The 21,378-nt window shown below is 52.9% G+C and overlaps 1 protein-coding gene across 2 annotated transcripts in view; it reads right to left on the minus strand.

The window, feature by feature from the left end:
• The window catches only part of IMPDH1 (inosine monophosphate dehydrogenase 1), a 62,009-nt gene extending 42,310 nt beyond the window's left edge, over positions 1–19,699 (minus strand). Inside the window, exon 1 of one of the 2 annotated variants that reach the window (XM_035127205.3) lies at positions 19,247–19,699. In XM_035127205.3, the coding sequence (XP_034983096.3) occupies positions 19,247–19,479 (233 nt within the window). In that variant the 5' untranslated portion in view covers positions 19,480–19,699. The remainder of the gene's footprint in view (positions 1–19,246) is intronic. The other variant, XM_060279361.2, reaches the window with a different exon arrangement.
• Positions 19,700–21,378: the final 1,679 nt, after the last annotated feature.

A 21,378-nucleotide genomic window follows, 5' to 3' on the forward strand; every position in this document is an offset into this window, starting at 1 on the left:
ATAGCCACCCTGGGTTCTTTAGGCACCTTCCATGTTTCCGTCTCATTGGTATTGCCTGAAGTTGTGCTTTTAATATCTCCCTTTTAACAAACTCCCAACCATCATGAACTCCCTTCTCTTTTAGTATTTCTGTCCATGGGATCTCACCCAGCGTTTCCCTAAGTTTTCTGAAGTCGGCTTTCTTAAAGTCTAAAATTTGAGTCTTAGTATGATTGGTTGCTCCTTTCCTCTGAATAATAAACTCCAGAAGAGCATGATCGCTCCCACCTAATGATCCTGCCTCTTCTACCCCACTAACCAGGTCATCACTATTGGTTAGGACCAGACCTAAAATAGCTGATCCTCTTGTTGCTTCTCCCACTTTCTGGACACTGAAATTGTCTGCAAGGCCGGTGAGGAATCTGTTCGACCTTAAGCTCTTGGCTGAGTTTGACATCCAACAAATATCAGGATAGTTGAAATCCCCCATTACTACTATCTCACTTCCTTTTGAATGCTTGGTCATCTGTTCCAGGAAGGCCTCATCTGTGTCCTCAGTTTGGCTTGGGGATCTATAGTAAACTCCCACTGGTTGGACAGTGTTCTCGAAGCTACGAACATGAGTTTGACCAAACTGCGGGAGGCAGTGGAAGACAGGAGTGCCTGGCGTGCTATGGTCCATGGGGTCACGAAGAGTCGGACACGACTAAACGACTAAACAACAACAAACAGGGCTGCCTTCAGATGTCTTCTAAATGTCATATACCGTATTTTTCCGTGTTTAAGACTAGGTTTCCCCCCTTAAAAATAATGTCAAAAATTAGGGGGGCATCTTATACATGGATATATCTCCCCCCATTTTCTTAAATCTTTGTCCCCCAAAATAGGGGGCGTCTTATACATGGGGTGTCTTATAGACGGAAAAATACGGTGCAGTACTTGTTTATTTCTTTGACATCTGATGGGAGGGCGTTCCACAGGGTGGGCGCCACTACCGAGAAGGCCCTCTTAATAAATAAGTCGATGGCCTTCACATTGATTTCTCTGTTCCAGAGAACAGAGTATCTGATAAGATAAGAAACTCTGTGGGTGAGCAGCTCTCAGATTTGGGATTTGGGGAAGTTTCCAGGATTGCCTCCCCTCCAAAGGGGCAGGAGCCTGCTGAAGACATTTTTATTTAGGAAAGCCCACTCAGATACCTGGAACATGGGTCTCTTTTTAGTTTGTTGCTGATTTTAATCTTTGGAATGTTTAAAATAGTTGGCTTTTTTCTATTAAAAAAAACCCTACAGATAATTTAATTGTTTTATTCATTTGGAAAACCACTTTGAGGTTGTTGGGCCTTTTTAAAAACAAGTCGTATGTAAATCTTAAGAATCAAATAAATAAATAATCAAGTTTAAAGGTAACGGGACCCCTGACAGTTAAGTCCAGTCATGACCGACTCTGGGGTTGCGGCGCTCATCTCGCGTTATTGGCCGAGGGAGCCGGCGTACAGCTTCCAGATCATGTGGCCAGCATGACAAAGCCACTTCTGGTGAACCAGAGCAGCGCACAGAAACACCGTTTACCTTCCCGCTGTAGCGGTCCCTATTTATCTACTTGCACTTTGATGTGCTTTCGAACTGCTAGGTTGGCAGGAGCTGGGACCAAGCAACAGGAGCTCACCCCGTCGCAGGGATTCGAACCACCGACCTTCCGATCAGCAAGCCCTAGGCTCTGTGGTTTAACCCACAGTGCCACCCGCGTCCCTAATCAAGTATAGAAATGCTTTTTCTTTTTTTAAAAAAAAAGGCATGCTGTTTTCAGGCGGTGCCACACAATGGCATTTCGTGGCCATTGATCACCCCTCCCCCCCCCTTTGTGGACAGCTTGATGATTTGGACTGTACCCTCAGGGTTTCGGGTGCCGAAAATACGCTTTGTTGTTTTGCTGCAATGGATTTGCATGGCTGCCCCCTCCCCCCCCATCTGATAATAGGGTTGACCTTCATTCCCCAGAAGCCATGACAACTGCCGGGAGAGTCTCTTTAATATTATTGGGAAACGATACGGTAGCCATCATCTAATATCGGGTGGAGGACGGAGCAAGCTTGTTCTCTCCTGCTGTGGAGGGTAGGACTCAAACCCATGGCTTCAAGTTACAAGAAAGGATATTCCGACTAAACGTTGGGGGGGGGGGACTTTCAGACGGTAAGAGCTGCTCGAAAGTCTCCCTTGCAAAGTGGTGGCCTCTCCTTCCTTGGAGGTTTTTAAGCAGAGGTTGGAAGGCTGTCTGCCATGGATGCTTTAGCAGAGATTCCTGCATTGCAGGGGGTTGGACTAGATGACCCTTGGTGCTCCCTTCCAACTCTACAATTTTATGGTTCTATGAGGGTTCTTGTGATTATTATTATGCTTTCCTGCACTCAAGTCATGCGCTTTTGGAGAGGCCCGGATCTCAGTGCGGTTAATTGGCCTAATTGACCACGAGGTGCTGAATTATTCTAGACTCTCTTCCTCTGCAGCTAAATTCCTTCCTCACATGATTTCAGAACTTGCTGCCATTCAAGAATCCCTTTAATTTCATTTACAGACATCCGAAGACCCCCAGGCTGGATCCGGTCAGTGGCCCCTCTAGTCCAACATCCTGTTCTCAAAGTCGCCAAGCAAGAGGCCCATTCTGGTAGACCCGCAAGCAGGATCCGGGCCGCCCTTTGCAAAGGGCCATGGCTCAGGGAGAGGACACCTGCCCCGCATGCAGAAGGCCCCCACATGCAATCCCCAGCGGCAGGGGATCTCCAGGCAGGGCTGGGGGAAATTCCCTGCTGGAAAAATCCACTGCCAGTCAGAGTAGGCACTACTGAGCTGGGTGGATCAATTTATTACTTGTTCTGTAAAATTTATACACCTCTTGACTTTAAGGTGTGGGGGCGGGGGACTCGGGCGGCTTCCGAAAAAGATAATAAAAGTATCTGTAAGAAAAGTTCACAGCAGTTATTTTAAAACTTTTCAAAAGTTAAACTAATAATAGGCTAAAAGTAGATTAAACCTTGCATCAAGTTTCTAAACATCTTGATGGCCTTGTCTAAACAAGAATGCTTTCAGCAGGTGCCAAAAGGCCTATGGTGCTTGATCTCAATAGGCAGGGAGTTCCAAAGGGGAGGCGACTGAGTTCTGACAAATGAGGACGGGGGTTATGGGGCACCTGTAGCAAGGCCAGCTCCACCAATTTTAGCAGCCGCGTGGGCACATCTGGGGTAGCAAATGGGCAACCAATCTGGGCAGCCCAGGTGTTCTGTGCTGGACAGGCCTCGCCCTGTCAGCAATTTTGCTGCAGCATCCTGCACTCACTGCAGCCCAACCTGATGGCCTGGTAGCAGAAGGCAGCTCGGCTCCTGTGGTCAAGGAAACCAGCCTCAGCCTGACTGCAAAGGAAGGAACAGAGAAAACCACGGGGGGCAGAGAAAAACCTTGGGACTCAGATCTCGAACCCGTGACTCGAGCCAGCTCTTCCCCCTGACTCCTTTCCATCCATATGGAAATATCAGAGGAAGTGAAATAAATCCGGCGTGCAAATTCTGCCCGAGTGGTTTGCATTTAATTTCCATTTCAAACTTGCAAATCACGATGGTTCTTTTGGGGAGAGGCTTCCTGTTCCTGGGCTGCCCTGACCTTCCCGACCAAACCGCCATCGCACGCTTCTTCTTTCTCCAGCCAGGAAAAGCTGGTTCAGGTCCAAAGCACAAGGTTGTTCTTGGCTTGCAAACACAGAATAGAATCATAGAATCATAGAGTTGGAAGAGACCACAAGGGCCATCCAGTCCAACCCCCTGCCAAGCAGGAAACACCATCAAAGCATTTTTGACATATGCCTGTCAAGCCTCTGCTTAAAGACCTCCAGAGAAGGAGACTCCACCACACTCCTTGGCAGCAAATTCCACTGTCGAACAGCTCTTACTGTCAGGAAGTTCTTCCTAATGTTGAGGTGGAATCTTCTTTCTTGAAGTTTGAATCCATTGCTCCGTGTCCGCTTCTCTGGAGCAGCAGAAAACAATCTTTCTCCCTCCCAGGAGTTTCATTTCAAACAGGTCCCCCAAGCAGAGTCTGGAGTTCGAGGGAGAAGTCGGGGCAGGCAGGTTGCGTGCCTGGTCCTCGGGCCAGCCGCTCCTGGGCTCAGCACCCCACACAAAAGGAGCCGGGGAGCTCCCGGCTCCTTGTCAAAGGGGCTTGATCCTGCAAAGGGAGGCACTGCTTCTTAATGCAGGTAGAGCCCTCCCTAGAAGCCACAACTGCCAGAGTGCATGGCCTGGCTGTGTGTACTCATTGTGGGCACTCTGTGCATCCTCAGAGGCTGTTCTCTTTCTTTCCTTCTTGAGGTGAGCCCTGGCGCTGAAAGCCGCTTTTGGAATGGAGCTGGACTCTGGAGTGTTGGCCAGGAATTGGAGATTTGGCCTCCCTGCCTAAGGCTGTTGTACTCTGCCATCCCCCCAAGACAAAAGGCACCAAGGGTCCATTTGCCAGTTCAGCAGAACCATATCAAACTACATTTCGGGGTTCATGGGTCAATGGCCAAAGGGAGGCGGCAGCGGAATCAATACAGAGGGAGAGCGATTTGCGCTCCTCCTGCTCCAGGGCCTTGCCTCAACTTCTGTCTTGAATGCCTGGCTCTGCTTGGGGGAAATAATAATACAGTAATTTATTATTTATACTTTCCATCTGGCTGGGTTTCCCCAGCCACTCTGGGTAGCTTTCAGCAGAACATGAAAAACAGAATAAAACACTTCAAACATTAAAAACTTCCGTAAACAGGGCTGCCTTCAGATGTCTTCTAAAAGTCATGATTCTAGATCCAGGCAGGTAGCCGTCTTCGTCTGACGCAGTCGAAATGAAGAAAGAAATTGTCCAGTAGCACCATAGAGACCAACTAAATTTATTCTGGGTATAAGCTTTCGTGTGCATGCACACTTCTTCAGATATCAGTGCAATGCTTATACCCAGAACTAACTTGGTCTCTAAGGTGCTACTGGACAATTTTTTTATTTATTTCTAAAAGTCAGATAGTTCTTTATCTCCTTGACATCTGAAGGGAGCGCATTCCACAGGGTGGGCGCCACCACCAAGAAGGCCCTCTGCCTAGTTCCCTGTAACCTCGCTTCTCGCAGGGAGGGAACCGCCAGAAGGCCCTCAGAGCTGGACCTCAGTGCCTGGGCTGAGCGATTGGGGTGGAGACGCTCCTTCAGGTATACCGTTTGCATGCCAAGAAAAGTCTTTCTGCAATCATAGAATCACAAAATACCCCAAGGGTCACCTAGTCCAGCCCCCTACAAGGCAGGAATCTCAGCTCCAGGATCCAACCGCTGCTTAAAAACCTCCAAGGAAGGAGCGTCCACCACCTTCAAAGGGAGTCCATTCTACGGTAAAACATCTCTCACCAGGGTTGGTTGGAATCTCGTTCATCATTTGGATCTGTTGGTTTGGGTCCTCCCTTCCGCAGCATCTTCCATGGGACAGCTCTACAAATATTTGAAGAAGGTCATCATGTCACTTATCAGACTCCTCCAAGCTAAACATACTCGGCTCCTTCAACCGTTCCTCATCAGGCTTGGTTTCCAGACCCAGAATCATCTCAGCTGTCTTCTGCACACCTTCCAGCTTGTCAATACTGTATCCTTCTTAAATTGTGGCGCCCAGCATGCGCATAGGGGATGCAGGTGGCGCTGTGGTCTAAACCACAGAGCCTCTGGGGCTTGCCGATCGAAAGGTCAGTGGTTTGAATCCCTGCAACAGTAGTGATGTATGGAAGTGAGAGCTGGACCATAAAGAAGGCTGATCGCCGAAGAATTGATGCTTTTGAATTATGGTGCTGGAGGAGACTCTTGAGAGTCCCATGGACTGCAAGAAGATCAAACCTATCCATTCTTAAGGAAATCAGTCCTGAGTGCTCCCTGGAAGGACAGATCGTGAAGCTGAGGCTCCAATACTTTGGCCACCTCATGAGAAGAGAAGAATCCTTGGAAAAGACCTTGATGTTGGGAAAGATGGAGGGCACAAGGAGAAGGGGACGACAGAGGACGAGATGGTTGGACAGTGTTCTCGAAGCTACGAACATGAGTTTGACCAAACTGCGGGAGGCAGTGCAAGACAGGAGTGCCTGGCGTGCTATGGTCCATGGGGTCACAAAGAGTCGGACACAACTAAACGACTAAACAACAACAACAGGGTGAGCTCCCGTTGCTCGGTCCCAGCTCCTGCCAACCTAGCAGTTCGAAAGCACACCAGTGCAAGTAGATAAATAGGTACCGCTGTGGCGGGAAGGTAAACGGCGTTTCCGTGTCCTCTAGTTTCCGTCATGGTGTCCCGTTGGCGCCAGAAGCGGTTTAGTCACGCTGGCCACATGAACCAGAAAGCTGCCTGTGGACAAACACCGGCTCCCTTGGCCTGAAGCGAGATGAGCGCTGCAACCCCGTTGTCGCCTTGGACTGGACTTAACCGTCCAGGGGTCCTTTACCTTTTTACCTATAGCCAGGATTTATTTTAAGGGGGCAGGCTCTATTGTAGGGGCAGAACTGAGTTATCCGCGATGCAGTTGGTCAATTTGTTAAGTACTTTATTTATTTATTTACTTGATGGGGGTCAACTGACCTCCTGCATCCCCCTGGCTACGCTCATAGTGCCCAGGCCTGGATGCAGGAGTCTTGGTGAAGTCTGACCAGGGCAGAATGGAGTGGTACCCTGTCTTTCCTGGAAGGATTGCATCTGGCAGGATGATTAGGGGGCAAGCCCTATGCAGACAGTGGGTTAAAAACAGCAGCACATGCCCCTCCCGGCATGTTTGCTCAGGGTCTCCTGCAATATTGATTAACAGCTTCCCTTAAACCACAGAGCCTAGCTAGGGCTTGCCAATCAGAAGGTCGGCGGTTCGAATCCCCGCGACGGGGTGAGCTCCCGTTGCTCGGTCCCAGCTCCTGCCAACCTAGCAGTTGTGCAAGTGCAAAGTGCCAACAGCAAAGTGCAAGTAGATAAATAGGTACCACTCCAGCGGGAAGGTAAACAGTGTTTCCGTGCACTGCTCTGGTTCGCCAGAAGCGGCTTTGTCATGCTGGCCACATGACCCGGAAGCTGTACACCGTCTCCGTCGGCCAGTAAAGCGAGATGAGTGCCGCAACCCCAGAGTCGTCCGCGACTGGACCTAATGGTCAGGGGTCCCTTTACCTTTACCTTGCAATGTCTCCCCTCCTTATTGCTGCAGCCATATCAATGAGCAACCTCTGAACTGTACCTCATTTACAGGACAGTTCCTGCTCCGAACACAGTGGTAACTTGGGTTACAAACGCTTCAGGTTACAGACTCCACTAACCCTGAAATAGTACCTCAGGTTAAGAACTTTGCTTCAGGATGAGAACAGAAATCGTGCTCCGGTGGTGCGGCGGCGGCAGCGGGAGGCCCCATTAGCTAAAGTGGTGCTTCAGGTTAAGAACAGTTTTAGGTCAAGAACGGACCTCCGGAACGAATTAAGTTCTTAACCAGACGTACCACTGTAGAGGGCTTTGATCACATGTTTTTCTCTCATTTTTGTCCTTAGCAAAATATTAAAATATTAAAAACATAACAGGTTTGTAGCCAGCATACATGAACCTTCTGACAGTGCCTGCCTGGTATCCATAGACAGGGAGTTCCAAAGTGCAGATCCCACCGCAAGAAAGAATAATAGAATCATAGAATCGTAGAGTTGGAAGAGACCACAAGGGCCATCCAGTCCAACCCCCTGCCGAGCAGGAAGCACCATCAAAGCATTCTTGACATATGCCTGTCAAGCCTCTGCTTAAAGACCTCCAAAGAAGGAGACTCCACCACACTCATTGGTAGCAAATTCCACTGTCGAACAGCTCTTACTGTCAGGAAGTTCTTCCTAATGTTTAGGTGGAATCTTCTTTCTTGAAGAAAGGTTTGCGCTCTTACAAATGCGGAGCGGGTTTTTGTGTGGCACCTGTAAGGGCCAGTTCTACAGATGGTCAAGCAGGCGCTGGTGGGCTAGACTGGTCCTGAGTTGGTAAGGGCTTCATATACCAGGAGTAAATAACCCCTTGAAGTTGGCCCAGTAGGAGCTCTGCAGGCTCTGAAATGGACAGCTGGCACCTGAAGACTTGCAGAGGCGAGAAGCTGCCTCTCGCAGCTCCTTGAGTGCTGCGCCCGTTCTCCATGCCCCAGGAATGCCAACCATGTCGGGGGGGGGCACCCCAAAGTCCATAGCAGGACAAGCAAAAGAGGACGCCTCTGCTGCCCTCCAGTGGCCAGACGGGGAACCTCAGGCCCACTTGCACTGAGTCCCACCAGCTGCAATTGCCCAGTCACTGGAGAGCGAAATTTCATGATCATAGAGCTGGAAGGGACCCGAGGCTCACCTAGCCTTGGCCGGGGAGGGTGGGGTATAAATAAATAAAAAATGTCATTCTTATTCGTCCAACCCTCTGCAATGCAGGGATCTTTTGCCCAAAGCGGGTCTCGAACCCACGTCCCTGAGATTAAGAGTCGCCTCTGCAGGGCTGCTGTTTCAGAAGGGGATGCTGGAGGCTTTTAAGCAGAGGTTGGGTAGCCATCTGCCAGGAATGCTTTGGTTGTGGTCTCTGCATTGCAGGGGGTTGGACTAGATGACCCTCAGGGCTCCCGTCCAACTCTACAATTGTATGGCTCTTTATGGCTGGCAACCTGAAATAAGCAGGGCATGGAAACACAAGGTGGAGAAATGTTCCAGGTTTGATTTCCACAGAGCAAGTTGCTGCTGCTGCCGCTGCTGCAAGAGCAGGATTGGGGCCAGGGACAGAGCAGGTACACCCCAGAACCCCCTAGGCCAAGCCATCACAAGGCCTCCCTTGCAGGCCACCCTCCTCAGTCAGCCTTCCACTGCCTTCCTCACCTTTTTTCTGGACTAAAAGGTTCCTTTAAAGGGTGGAGGTGGGACGGGGAAAGAGTTTGCAAAGCTTCGCTGGTCATTTTTATGGTTTCCTCATTTATATCCTCCAGCTTTGCTCTGGGCCCCTCCCTTTACTGAAGCTCTTGCTGGGGACTCCATTGTGACCCACAGTTTAAGCGTGCAGAATGGCGAGGGGGGGTTACCCCCCCATGGTAAATCTTTTCTAATGTTTCCTTTTAATGAGGTTCATCCCGACTTTCAAACTAGATAATTGTATTCATGGCCGCCAGTTCCCTCCTCCCAGAGCGCTGACTTGCTGCTACTTCCCTTATGTTTAATATTGTGCTGTGAGGTGGTTTTTGTTCCTTATTCTTAGCTGCCTTGAAACACTTGTAAAAAGGCAGGATTGGGTAAATCCTTGAATGAATGAATGACCTGAGCCAGGGTTGAATTTTTGCTTCTTTTGTTTCCCAATTTAAAGTGAAGCTGTGTGTTCGTCCGTCCCCCCACCTTGCACCCCCCAAAAAAGGCTACATTGAGAATTACTCTCTCTCAGAGGAGTTCACCATCACCCCGTTGTGTCTCTGTGTGTGTCACCAACCTGGGCATGGCTTCTTCAGATAACAAGGGGAGCAATCGGCCAAATGAGCCAGTTTCACCCGCTCCAAGGAAACAGCAGAATCATCTGCGCCAAGCGCAGCCTGGGTGGGACAGGCCAGGGAGGCCAGCCCAGAACGGTGAATCACGCAGAGACGGAGCAGGCAGCCTCCTCTGAGGACCCTGGGATCACCGGAGCCTTTTGTTGAATCCGTTCTCCTCTGGCAAGATGCTTGCTGGGCAGAGATCTCTGCTCCAGGGGGCAGCACTTTGCCTGCAGAAACGGATCCTTTCCGTTTGCCTGTCTTTGAGTCTTTGGCAGGAAGAACGACAAAGCCGTCCCTCTTGGGACAATGGTGCAATTTATTGCGGCATCAACTTTCCTGGACTCTCCTCTCTCCCCTTCGTCAAATGTATCGTGGGAGTCAGGATAACAGCTTCGCCAGGAGACACGCACGGCGTCTTCTGAATGATGCCTCAGCCTGAGGTGGTTTCCTTTGTTCTCTGTGTAGGGCTGCCCTCGCACCTCCTTGCAGCGAACACAGAATGCTGCTGCAGCCTGATTGCTGACAGCAGCGAGGTCTCCTCAGTCTGTAACACCTGCGCTCAGAGATCTGCGCTGGCTGCTACCGGGCCAAGGTTAGTATATCAAGCCCTTGGGACCAGTTTACCTACGAGATCGCCTCTTTAATCTTCAAGAATGATGGTAACTGGATCTCCGCCCTCTTGCCTTCCGCAAGCCAGGCGGGTCTTACAAGGTCCAGGAGAGCCAGGAGGAAAGGCAGCCACCTTCTCAGGCCCCGGGTGCAGGCTCGCAGCTGGCAGAATCTGGTTGTGGGCCTTGATCTGGCATTCAAGAGGGTTGTCTCACCCCTTCCCTTTAGGCACAGTTTTTAGGGAGGAGGAAAGAGGGAGAGCCCACCTGGCCAGGTCACACCCACATATGAGAAGAGTTTGCCGCTTGATCAGCCCATCCAGTCACCCCAGTGGCCAAAGACCTCCAGGGAAACCTAGGGATCAAGATAGACTGCCTCTGGCCCTGGAGGTTCCATAAGAACACAAGGAAAACCCTGCCGGATCAGGCCCATCTAGTCCAGCATCCTGTTCCCACACTGGCAAGCCAGGTGCCCATTATGGGAGGCCCAGAAGCAGGATTTGAGCACAATAGTAACTCACCCCTCCTGTCCTTTCCAGCAACTGGCGTTCAGAAACATTGCTTCCTCCTGCGGGGGAGGCTTAGCCCAGCCGTGATGGCTAGGATCCACGAACCAGGAGGCCAACGCCTTGTCTGTGCCCCCACCCCCGGGCTGCTTTTCCTCCCAAAGAACCAATGAGGTGTCGCTCGGGGCCGACCTGCACATGGCACAAATCACACGCACTGTTAAACTGTGGAACTCCCTCCCACAGGAGGCAGGGATGGCCACCAACTTGGGTGGCTTCAAAGGAGGGTTGTACCAATCCAGGGAGGAGGAGAGAGGCTATTGGTGGCTCGGCTCTGCTTCCACAGCCGAACTGAGCAACGCTTCTGAATGCCAGAAATCGCTGGGGGGGGGGAGAGAGCTTTGCTTTTGTGCTCAAATCTTGCACACACTGCACTGGCTCCCAGTGGAGTACAGGATCAGGTTTAAGGTGCTGGTTTTGACCTTTAAAGCCCTATGCGGCTTGGGACCCTCGTACCTACAGGACCGCCTCTCCTGGTATGCCCCGCGTAGGACCTTAAGGTCCACAAACAACAATATTCTGGAGATCCCGAGCCATAAGATGGCTAGATTGGCCTCTACTAGGGCCAGGGCCTTTTCAGTATTGGCCCCAACTTGGTGGAACGCTCTTTCCCAGGAGACCAGGGCCCTGCGGGATCTGTCATCTTTCCGCAGGGCCTGCAAGACAGAGCTGTTCCGCCTGGCCTTTAGGTTGGACTTAGCCTGACCCCTGTGTTTTCCTCCCTCATGGCCTGGATTTATAGGCTACTTGAAACGAGGCTGCATTTTAAATTTTAATACTGTATTTTAATTAATTGTTTTTATGTTTTATTGTGGTCTTGTCAGTGTGAGCCGCCCTGAGCCCGGTTTTTGACTGGGGAGGGCGGGGTATAAATAAAAATTTATTATTATTATTATTTATTATACAGATTTCCCAGGGTGAGAGCCCTTTGGCCTGATCCAGCAGGCTCTTCTCAGCTTCTCCAGCCCTCCTCTCACACTGCAGGAGCAGAAAGAGTGTTTCCCTGTTCAGGCTCCCCTGCCAGCCTGCGCCCGCGGCTGAGCCTTGTGTACAGCTGGAGGCAGGCAGCTCCCCAGTGCCCAGAGCAGCCTGGCACAGTTAATTATGCCCCAGGAGAAGCGGGCAGGAAAACAGCCCCATGGCAGCTAGCCTTGTTTTCGTGCCGGGGAAGGAAGCCTCTCTGACGGCAGCAGAGGTGGGTGAGCCTGCCAGCCAGCTAGCCCGCCCTCGTTCCCTGCCAGGCACCCGCTTGAGAAGAGGCTGCTGGATCACCTAGTCGGGCATCCTCTTCTCACAGGGGCCCACCAGATGCCCATGATGATAAACCCACAAGCAGGATCCGAGCACAAGAGCCACACTCTCCCCTCCTCAGAAGCAGCGCTTCCTCTGACCTTGGAGGTCAGAGCAGAGCCATTCGGGCCAGGAGCCATTGGTATCCCTCCCTTCTTGTGAATTGGTCTAATCCTGTTTTAAAGCCGTCCCAGTTGGGGATCATTGCTGCCTCCTGGGGGAGCCAATCTATGCGAGGCCAGTCACCCATTACCACAAGGCCTCCTCTCTCAGATGCTTCCTTGATTTTGTTTGCCAAATATTTGCCAAATGCGTGTGCAATGGACACACTGTTATTTAACACTAGGTGGCGTTTGGGATTATTGCTTTTGACTGACAATTGACAGGCATTTGATGGGATTTGACAGTTTCTGAGCTCACCCACCTTACCCAAAAGCCGGACCAAATCCAGTCCAAACTGTTCAAATTCTGAGACGCGTATCAGATGCAAAACGAAGAAATCTTAAACGTGGGCAAATCTTGAAGGTGCTTCTGTTTTACCTGGAAACTTTTGCAGCACAGCTCACAGAATCGCAGAGCTGTAGAGTTGGGAGATACCTCCAGGGGTCATCTAGTCCAACCCCCTGCAATGCAGGGATTGCAGCTAAGTTCCTGCTGGCCTATTACTATAGAGGCAACCTGGCTGGTCACGCCGCTAGTTCCCTCCATAGCTGCCAAGTTTTCCCTTTTCTCGCGAGGAAGCCTATTCAGCATAATGGAAAATCCCTGAAAAAAAGGGATAACTTGGCAGCTATGGTTCCCTCCTTTGACCTGATCTCCGTGGGGCACGCCGGATAACTCCCTGTGGGGCCCCAAGCCCTGACGGGACACCACTTTGGGGCGCAGGGGGGGGGGAGGTAAACTGCTTGGGATCTGAAGGGACTGGAAGATGCCTGGTCCAAATTGGGAGAAGGGAGGCGAGGCGCTCCCTGATCTCCAAGGACCGCCCTATTTTTTTTTTATTACCATTAGCAAAAAAAATACATAAAAAACAAACAGAAAAAATCATACATACAAAGGAGAATGGAAAAAGAAAAAGTAATCTTCCAATAAATATTCTTAGAGTGATATAGACCTTATCTTATATATAGTGAAATTATTTAGAAATCTAAGATTTATATACTAATGTAGTTATCCAATACAATGCAGTATCTTTAAAAAAAAAGAGAGAGAAATTTGTTCACAAGATCAAGGGAGTGAATCGGAAGTTGCCACGTCCTTCTGGAGCAAGACCAAAAGCCTGGACTCTCCTGTCCTGGAAGAACTGGGCTTGGTGAGCATTTTCCCAAGTCAGCCAGAGAACCAGCCCAAGTCAGGCAGTCTATGGGCAGGGAACTGAAGCCCTCCCAGCAGCCCAGAGGTCAGGGGGCATGGGAAGAGGGAGGTGCCCCACCTTGGCCGCCCCGGACATGCCTCTTCCCTGCTGGCTGTGCTCAGCCCATCGCAGCCAGGCCACAATTAGCAGCATTTGCTTCCGCGGAGATTAAGGTCTCCAACGTCACTCCTCTATCCTGCGGCAGAAATAGCCAGGAGCAGCTTTGCGGGGCAAGGTTGCGCCAGAAAAAGGTAGGGAGCATTTCCGGAGGGGTCCACAGAAGCAAATGCCCTGCCCTGGTTCTCTTAATGTGTGCGGAAAGCAGAGCCAGAACAAGCGTGTGTTTGCGCTTGTGTGCCTTGGTAAGTCTATGTGCGCATTGCACTTTTCCTCTGGGCAGTCGATCTTCTCTTTCTGCCTCCCCACTTATGCATCCATGCGCTCCTGTTGGTCTACCCGGAAACGGGCCTTGTCAGCATTGCAGCATCTGACATCGAGGAACTGGACCTCACCGATTTACGCAGCTCCAAATAAATTCTGGGCTTTTTACAAAGTTGCTGAAGTGTACTGTGCATTCGACAGCTTAAGTGCCCCCCCCCAAAAAAGGCTTGTTTGGGGGCAAGGAAATTCTTGCTTAGAATGCTTTGGGGGCTGGGCATGTCGCCAGACCTCATGGAGAATAGATTGCTGTGTATACTGGAGGCTATCTCAGGATTGAACCACCCTGTGATCTTTAGATGAAAATAATAATAATAATAGGGACCCAGGTGGCGCTGTGGGTTAAACCACTGAGCCTAGGGCTTGCTGATCAGAAGGTGGGCGGTTCGAATCCCTGTGACGGGGTGAGCTCCCGTTGCTCGGTCCCAGCTCCTGCCAACCTAGCAGTTCAAAAGCACGTCAAAATGCAAGTAGATAAATAGGAACCGCTACAGCGGGAAGGTAAACGGCGTTTCCATGTGCTGCTCTGGTTTGCCAGAAGCGGCTTTGCCATGCTGGCCACATGACCTGGAAGCTATACGCCGGCTCCCTCGGCCAATAATGCGAGATGAGCGCCGCAACCCCAGAGTCGGTCACGACTGGACCTAATGGTCAGGGGTCCCTTTACCTTTTACCTAATAATAATACTGTAATAATAATAATAATAATAATAATAATAATAATAATAATAATAGGAGGTATGCAGAAGGTCCCAGCTTCAGTTCTCCATGGCAGCACCTCCGGGCAGGGCTAGGAGTAGACCTCTCCCCCCCCCCCGTCTGAAGCCCTGGAGCGCTAGCTGTGTTCCTACACTGGGACCCAATCCACTTGTCTGCCCTCGATGGGTCAAGCCCAAGGCCAGCCCAGCTGGGCCACTTTCATCCTCAGCTACCTTTCGACAGACAATAGCTGAAGACCTCGGAGTGCTATAGACGGCCTGAGTCAATTCTCCTGCTATTCTCTGTGCTTTGTGGAGCTCGGGAACCCTGCAGACCAGGTTTGACCAGGCAGGGCAGCTGGAAGAGAGGCCTTCTCCTCCTCCTTCAAGGGAGGGGAGGGTCTCTGGGTGGCTCCTCGCCATGATGCCCATGAAGAGGCAGCAATGCGCCTGAATAACAGCTGCTGGAAACGGCAGGAGGGGAGAAAGCGCTTTTCTGCTCAGGCTCCAATTGCAGGTTTCCCAGTAGAGACACCTGGCCGGCTCCTGCGAGAACAGGATGCGGGACGAGATGAGCCAGCGGCCAGATCCGGCAGCTAGGCTCTTCTCATGCCCCTACGCTCTGCAGCAGTGGCGCCATGGGGCAGACCGGATCTCAAGCATCCCTTTCAGGTCCTACTGAGCTCTCAAAAAAAAACCTGGGCCCCTATCCTTCAGGCAGCTCAACTGGACTTGGCCCAAGGGGGCTTCCTGCCTTCCACTGGTTTAAGGCATAGGGTTTCAGCCCCTCTGATTTGGCGCACAAGTGCCACCAGCAAAACCCATCCAGACCCGGGCGAAATGGCCATGCACCAACGCCTGCCCCCTCCCCACCGCCAGCAGATGCTGCGCAGATGAGATGAGCCCCTGCCAAATTCATATTAAGCCTTTAAAAGTCATTACGTAAGAGCTCAGACACTTTAGGCCAAAGGCAGATAACTAGCCCCCCCGAGCAGCCGTCCGAAAAGAGCTCCTACCCCCGGGGTCACACGGGGTCTCTGCTGAGCAGCAGATGGAGACTCGAGCGCCACTTGCGGGGAAATTAAATCATAATCGTCACCCACCCAGCTTAGGCAGCCTTCTGATGCGCCATGGAGCCTCTGCTCCCGTTGGGGTCATTCCCAGTTCCTGGCTGCGGAGCTTGTGCCCCCACCCTCCTATGGGCATCCTCACCCCTGGAAAGGTGCTGCGATTCCTCCACAGCCCAGGCCTCTACACCACCTCCCTCTGGCGCCACCACCCTATCTATGCCCGCCCTCTCTGAAGCCACAAGAGCATCTGCCTTCTGGTGAACCAGCTGGCCTTTCAGTCAACAGGTTGGACCAGTGATTTGCTCGTTGGCACCATCACAACTGGGAACCAGTTTACCTGCGAGGTCACCTTACCCCTCATGCGCCCTCTTCTTGACCTCTCCTGGACGAGGCCTCTCTCCTGTCAGCAACCTGTCTTTTTATTGTTTGAATCCTATTATAGTCTAATTGCATCTACAGTAAAATAAAAAAATTCCTTCAGTAGCACCTTAAAGACCAACTAAGTTTTTGTTTTGGTATGAGCTTTCGTGTGCATGCACACTTCGTCAGATACACTTGAAACAGAAGTGCCAGACCCTTATATATATATACAGAGGGTGGTGGGGGTGGGTGGGAATGGGTGATGGGCTGATGGGAGTGGTAAACCTGTTGATGGCTGTTAACGACTGCTGATGACTGCAATTGGTCCTGCGGGGGGGGGAGCAAGGGCTGAGGCGCTAAAGAAAGCTTGATCATGCATAATGAGATAAGAATCCAATGTCTTTGTTCATCCCAGGTGGCTCCATGGTTTTAAGCATCTACAGTGGTACCTTGGTTTAAGAACAGTCCTGTTTACGAATGATTCGGTTTACAAAGTCCACAAAACTGGAAGTAGTGTCCCGGTTTGCAAACTTGAGCTCGGTCTAAGAACAGAATCCAAATGGTGGAAGGGCACCGGCGGCAGAAGGCCTCAATAGGGAAAGCGTGCCTCGGTTTAAGAAGGGTTTCGGTTTAAGAACCGACTCCTGGAACGGATTAAGTTTGTAAAGCGAGATACCACTGTATTTCAAATTATGATTTTAGCCTTCCCCATTTGATCTGTGTTGTTTTGATTTGTGCTGGCCGCCTTCGTTCCTGGTCTGGGGGAAACACGGCATACCGATAATCATTATTTTTATTACTATTGCCCAGACAAGTTCACAGGGACCAACGCACACTCCACGCCACATGCAGAGCTTTCCCTTGCAAGGTGATTCCAGTTTCAGCCAGAACCCACCCCCACCCCCCCCCTGTAGCTGCTGCAGGCAGCTCACCATCCGTTGGGAATAACAGTGGCCTACCTTGCAGGGCTAGCTGTGTGTGTGTGCCCAAGCGTCGTGACACCTGGGGCGGGGCATCACTACAGAGGGCACATGTGCGGCATCGCTACGTACGATGCATGTGCTGCACGTAGCGACGCCGCGCATGCGCTGTACATAGTGGTTTGCCGTGCTGGCACTCCAGCACCGTACGGATGGTGCCAGGATCCTCCGTTCACAGCTGTAGAGGCGTTGGAGGGATCCCACCGCCGTCCGTACAGCGCTCGAGCGGCACCGGCGGCAAACCGCTAGGTACAGCGCATATGCGGCGTCACTACATACAGCGCATATGTCAAGAATGCTTTGATGGTGTTTCCCGCTCGGCAGGGGGTTGGACTGGATGGCCTTTGTGGTCTCTTCCAACTCTAGGATTCTATGGTGGCGGCGCAAGCAGCCATCATGCTGCCATGCCCGGACCAGGGCGGCAGAGCAAGCACCCCGCAGGGTGCCTTCTTGTCACCCTCCCTGGGGTGAACCCCCCCCCGTTGCGATGCCACTGCATTTGCCAGCCCATAAGAAGGGCTCTGCTGGGTGAGGCCACAGGTCAGCTGCTTGCCAGGTTATTTCAACGGGGCTTTTGGCCTGTGAAGACTTCTCCCTGCCGTTGTGTCCCAGGCGATTCAGTGGACAATAAATGGGGCAGCCTTCAAAGACCAGCATGTCTGGAGCCTACAGGGCGAGAAGCAGGGACCGGGCGCCGTCACAAGGATACTGGGGAGGGGCCCTGGAGGTCAGTGGTCCCTTTCCTTTGCACTGAGACGGACCCGGGTTCAATGCCTAATGGTGCTGCTGTCTCCAGGCAGGGCTGGTGGTTATGGCCCCCTGCCTGAAATCCTAGAGTGCTGCTGCCGAGATGGGTCCCCAGATGTTCTGGCATCCCTGAGCCATCCCCCCTGACCGCAGGCTGTGCTGGGGTGATGGGAGTTGTAGTCCTGCAACATTTAGGGACCATGGAAGGCTGATGCTGAAAATACTGAGCCAGGTGGGCTGAGCTCTGCCTCTGTGCAAGGCAGGATGCTGCCCAAGGTTCTGGGTGCCCCCAGGTCACTTCTTGGCTTGGCTTGGCAGTGGAGGGGGGTGTTGCACATGTCTCCTTGGCCTCCTTGGGACCTCCAGGAGGATTCCAGGAGCATTTTGGGAGGCAGGGGCAGAGTGCAGAGTCTCCAGCAGCATCTACCCTGTTTCTTTTCGAAGCAAAGGCTCTCTAAGCCCAGGAAAGCTCTCTAAGCCCAGGGATTTGTTTTGAGGATCAGGACCAAAGGGAGCTCCCCCTTGGGGTTGGGCCTGGAGAAGGGAAGGCGTAGCGGTGAGACCACATGATGGAGCACGCTTGTTTTCTTCTGCTCCAGAGGGAAGGATCTGAACCAGTGGATTCAAAGGACAGGAAATGAGATTCCGACTCAACATATGGAACAGACTTTCCAATGCTAAGAGCTGTTTGACAGTGGAACGGTCTCCCTTGGCAGGTTGTGAACTCTCCTTCCTGGGAGGTTTTTAAGCAGAGGTTGGATGGCCATTTGTCATGGATGATCTAGTTGAGACTCCTGCATTGCAGGGGGTTGGACTAGATGACCCATGGGGGTCCCTTTCAACACACACTGCCAAACTTTATTCATTTCAGCTGGTTAATGTAGGGAGGCAGAAGAGCCAGCTTATTGCTACTGTTATTGTTGATGTTATGAATTCAGGTCCTTACTGTACACTCTCTTCCTCAAGACGTCCCAGGGTGGCTAAACTCAAAAATACAGTATTAAACTCAATTAAAACCAATGAACAGCCCCTAAAAATATACCCCCTGTGGCACAGTCAAATGGTTTTGAGCCACTGGAAGTCAGAAACCCTGGCTGATCTACTTTGGTCCACCCAGAGGTCCACCAGTCGATCCCCGACTAACCTCTGCCACTCAAGGGCTGTGGGGCCAGCCAGGGACCTCGGAGAAGCAGAGAAACCCCAGGCTGGGAGCGTCTCTCCTGGCACGGCAAGCGCAGCGACCGGGGGTGGGGTGGCTGCCCCCCTCCTTCGGCTGGTGCGCTCCAAGGGCGACCTGGGGCCAGTCGCCCCCACTCAGCACCGAGCCCACCTCTGCGGGGTAAAACCGGGCTGAGCGCGCGTGTGGACGCACACCTGGTGCCCAGGTGCAGGTGCGCAGCACGTCTGAGTTCCGCCTGCCAAACGAAAACGATCCTTTTGCCAACAACCGAAGTTCAGTAGCACCGCGATTTGTTCCGGAGTTAGTCAACGCGGGTTAGTGGGGAGCGACCCTTGGAGCGCGACTTTGGAAAGCAGTCGTGGGGAAGGAGAGACTACTAGCTCCCCCTCCCCAGGAGCCCCCCTCACCCCGACCCCCACCCCGAATCCAGCGCCGCTCACCTCTCGGGCTCGTAGCCGGCCTGCAGGAGACGAGCGTTGTACCTCTGCGCCGCCGTCTCGTGTCCCGCGTAGATCGGGGCGCAGCCGTTGGCCGGCCCGCCGGGGCGCCGCGTCCTCTGGCCGGGTGTCGCGGGCTCGCGCAGCTGCCCTACGGTGCGGCTGTAGTCGTAGTGGGGCGACCCCGACTCCTCTTCGTCCGCCTCGACGCCGCACAGCGCCGGCTGCCCGTCCATGGCGAGGAGCCTCGACGGGGCGCACGGCGCGCTGCGGCGCCCCGGACACTGACCGAGCCGCTTCCCCGGAATGGATGGCCCTCGACGGCTCGCTTGCGGGCGGGTCTCGCCAGCAAGGCGCTCCCGGCTCCTGCGCGCCCGTCCTCTGCCGCCGCTGCCCTGCCCGCGCTGCCTCCACCCCCGCCGGGCAGAAACGGCCGAGGCTCCGTGCCAGCAGCCGTGCCCGGAGACGCGCGCGCCGAGGAGCTCAGGACGCCCTCCCGTGGCCACAGGCGCTCTCCGGGGGGCCTCCAGGGACGCCCCTGGGGAGCCCTTCCGAGGCAGGGCACCCTGGAGACCCCGCCTCGCCCCGCTCAGCCAGATCCCTCGAAACCTCGCACCCTCTCCCGTTCCTCTGGAACTGCGGGCAAAGGGGAGGTGCCTCTGCACATGGGCAGAGGGCGATTTCTCTCCCGGCGAGTTTAGGGTCAACCAGAGGGCAGGAAAGGTTTTTTTTTTTAAGCAGAGGTCATAGATCTTTAGCTGAGATTCCTGCATTGCAGGGGGTTGGACTAGATGACCCCTGGGGGACCCTTCCAACTCTACCATTCTATAATTCTATGAATGAGCATGCCCACTTTTCTCTTTAGAAATTGGGTGGTGGTCTGGACAGGCAGAGCGGCTGGTTTCCTTGGCTGGGGATCCCAACCTGGAATTGGGGGGGTGTAGGGAAGGGGCTTTGGTGGGCGATGTACCAGCACGGTTGTTTGGTTTTGCTGTGAGACTGCCAAACCCTCACCCCCCCTCTATGTATATTGCTTCTAGGGTGGCTGGCCACCCACCACCTTAATTTCCCTGGGGACACCTATTGATGCCAATGGCCACAGGCAGATTTAATGCAGATTTGTGCACCCAGCCTGGCAATGCGGCCCCCAGACGGTCGCACCCAGACACATACCTAAACGGGACTCTGCAAAGTTAACTACAGAGAGGAAGCCTCTGAGCATACTCGGAGTGGTTTTCACTCACCTCGCAGCTCACCCTGCCCCTGGGTTAAGGGAGAAGGGGCTTCTTCCCGGTCCAGGGACCCGGTCCCGATCCCACGTTGCAGCACTTGGCTTCCTTTGGCCTGCGCCAGAGATGGAGCCCAGTCCCCAGCTGGCAAGGAGGGAGGAAGGGAGGGCATCTCCCTTGCCAGTGCCTCTGCCCTCCCCACCCCTCTAACATTCTCAGCCAGGTCATGGTGAGCCACAACGAAGGGGCCTTTCAGGACATGGGGCTCACTCTGACCCACGCCAAGAAGTCCAGCCAGTGCAAGCTGCGTAGGAAAGGGCCTATCCAACAACGGGTCACATCCAACAACAAGCATCACCAATCCCCAGTCGCAAGAAGGGAACCCTGAAGGTCATCCAGTCCAGCCCCCTGCACTGCAGGAATCTCAACTAAAGCATCCCGGACAGATGGCCATCCAGCCTCTGCTTAAATCCCTCCGAGGAAGGAGAGTCCCCCCCCCCTCTTGTGGGAGTCTGTTCCACTGGCGAACAGCTCTTGCTGTCGGAAAGTTCTTCCTGGTGTTTAATCGGAATCTCCTTCCTAGTAACTTGAAGCCATGGGTTCGAGTCCTACCCCCCGGAGCAGGAGGAAAGCAAGCTTGCTCCATCCTCCATGGGACAGCCCTCTCGATGACCCTCTACAGGTCTATGATTCTATATCCCCTGCATTCTAGATCCATGGCTCTGCCAGCTGCCTCTCCAGACTCCTGGACTCTCAGCATGTGGTGCAGGCCCAGGCTGGCAGCAGGCAGCTCCTTCCCTTCTAGTGCCCAGGAAAGCGGCCAGGGAGGGAGAGGCACAACCACAGCCAAGTCCAAGGAGCACCCGAGTGCCCCTCTCCTGACCTTCCTCCTTCCACGTGGACCAT

This window comes from Zootoca vivipara, chromosome 9 (assembly GCF_965207765.1).
Source record: "Zootoca vivipara chromosome 9, rZooViv2.hap1.1, whole genome shotgun sequence".
In the NCBI taxonomy this organism is placed as follows: Eukaryota; Metazoa; Chordata; class Lepidosauria; order Squamata; family Lacertidae; genus Zootoca; species Zootoca vivipara.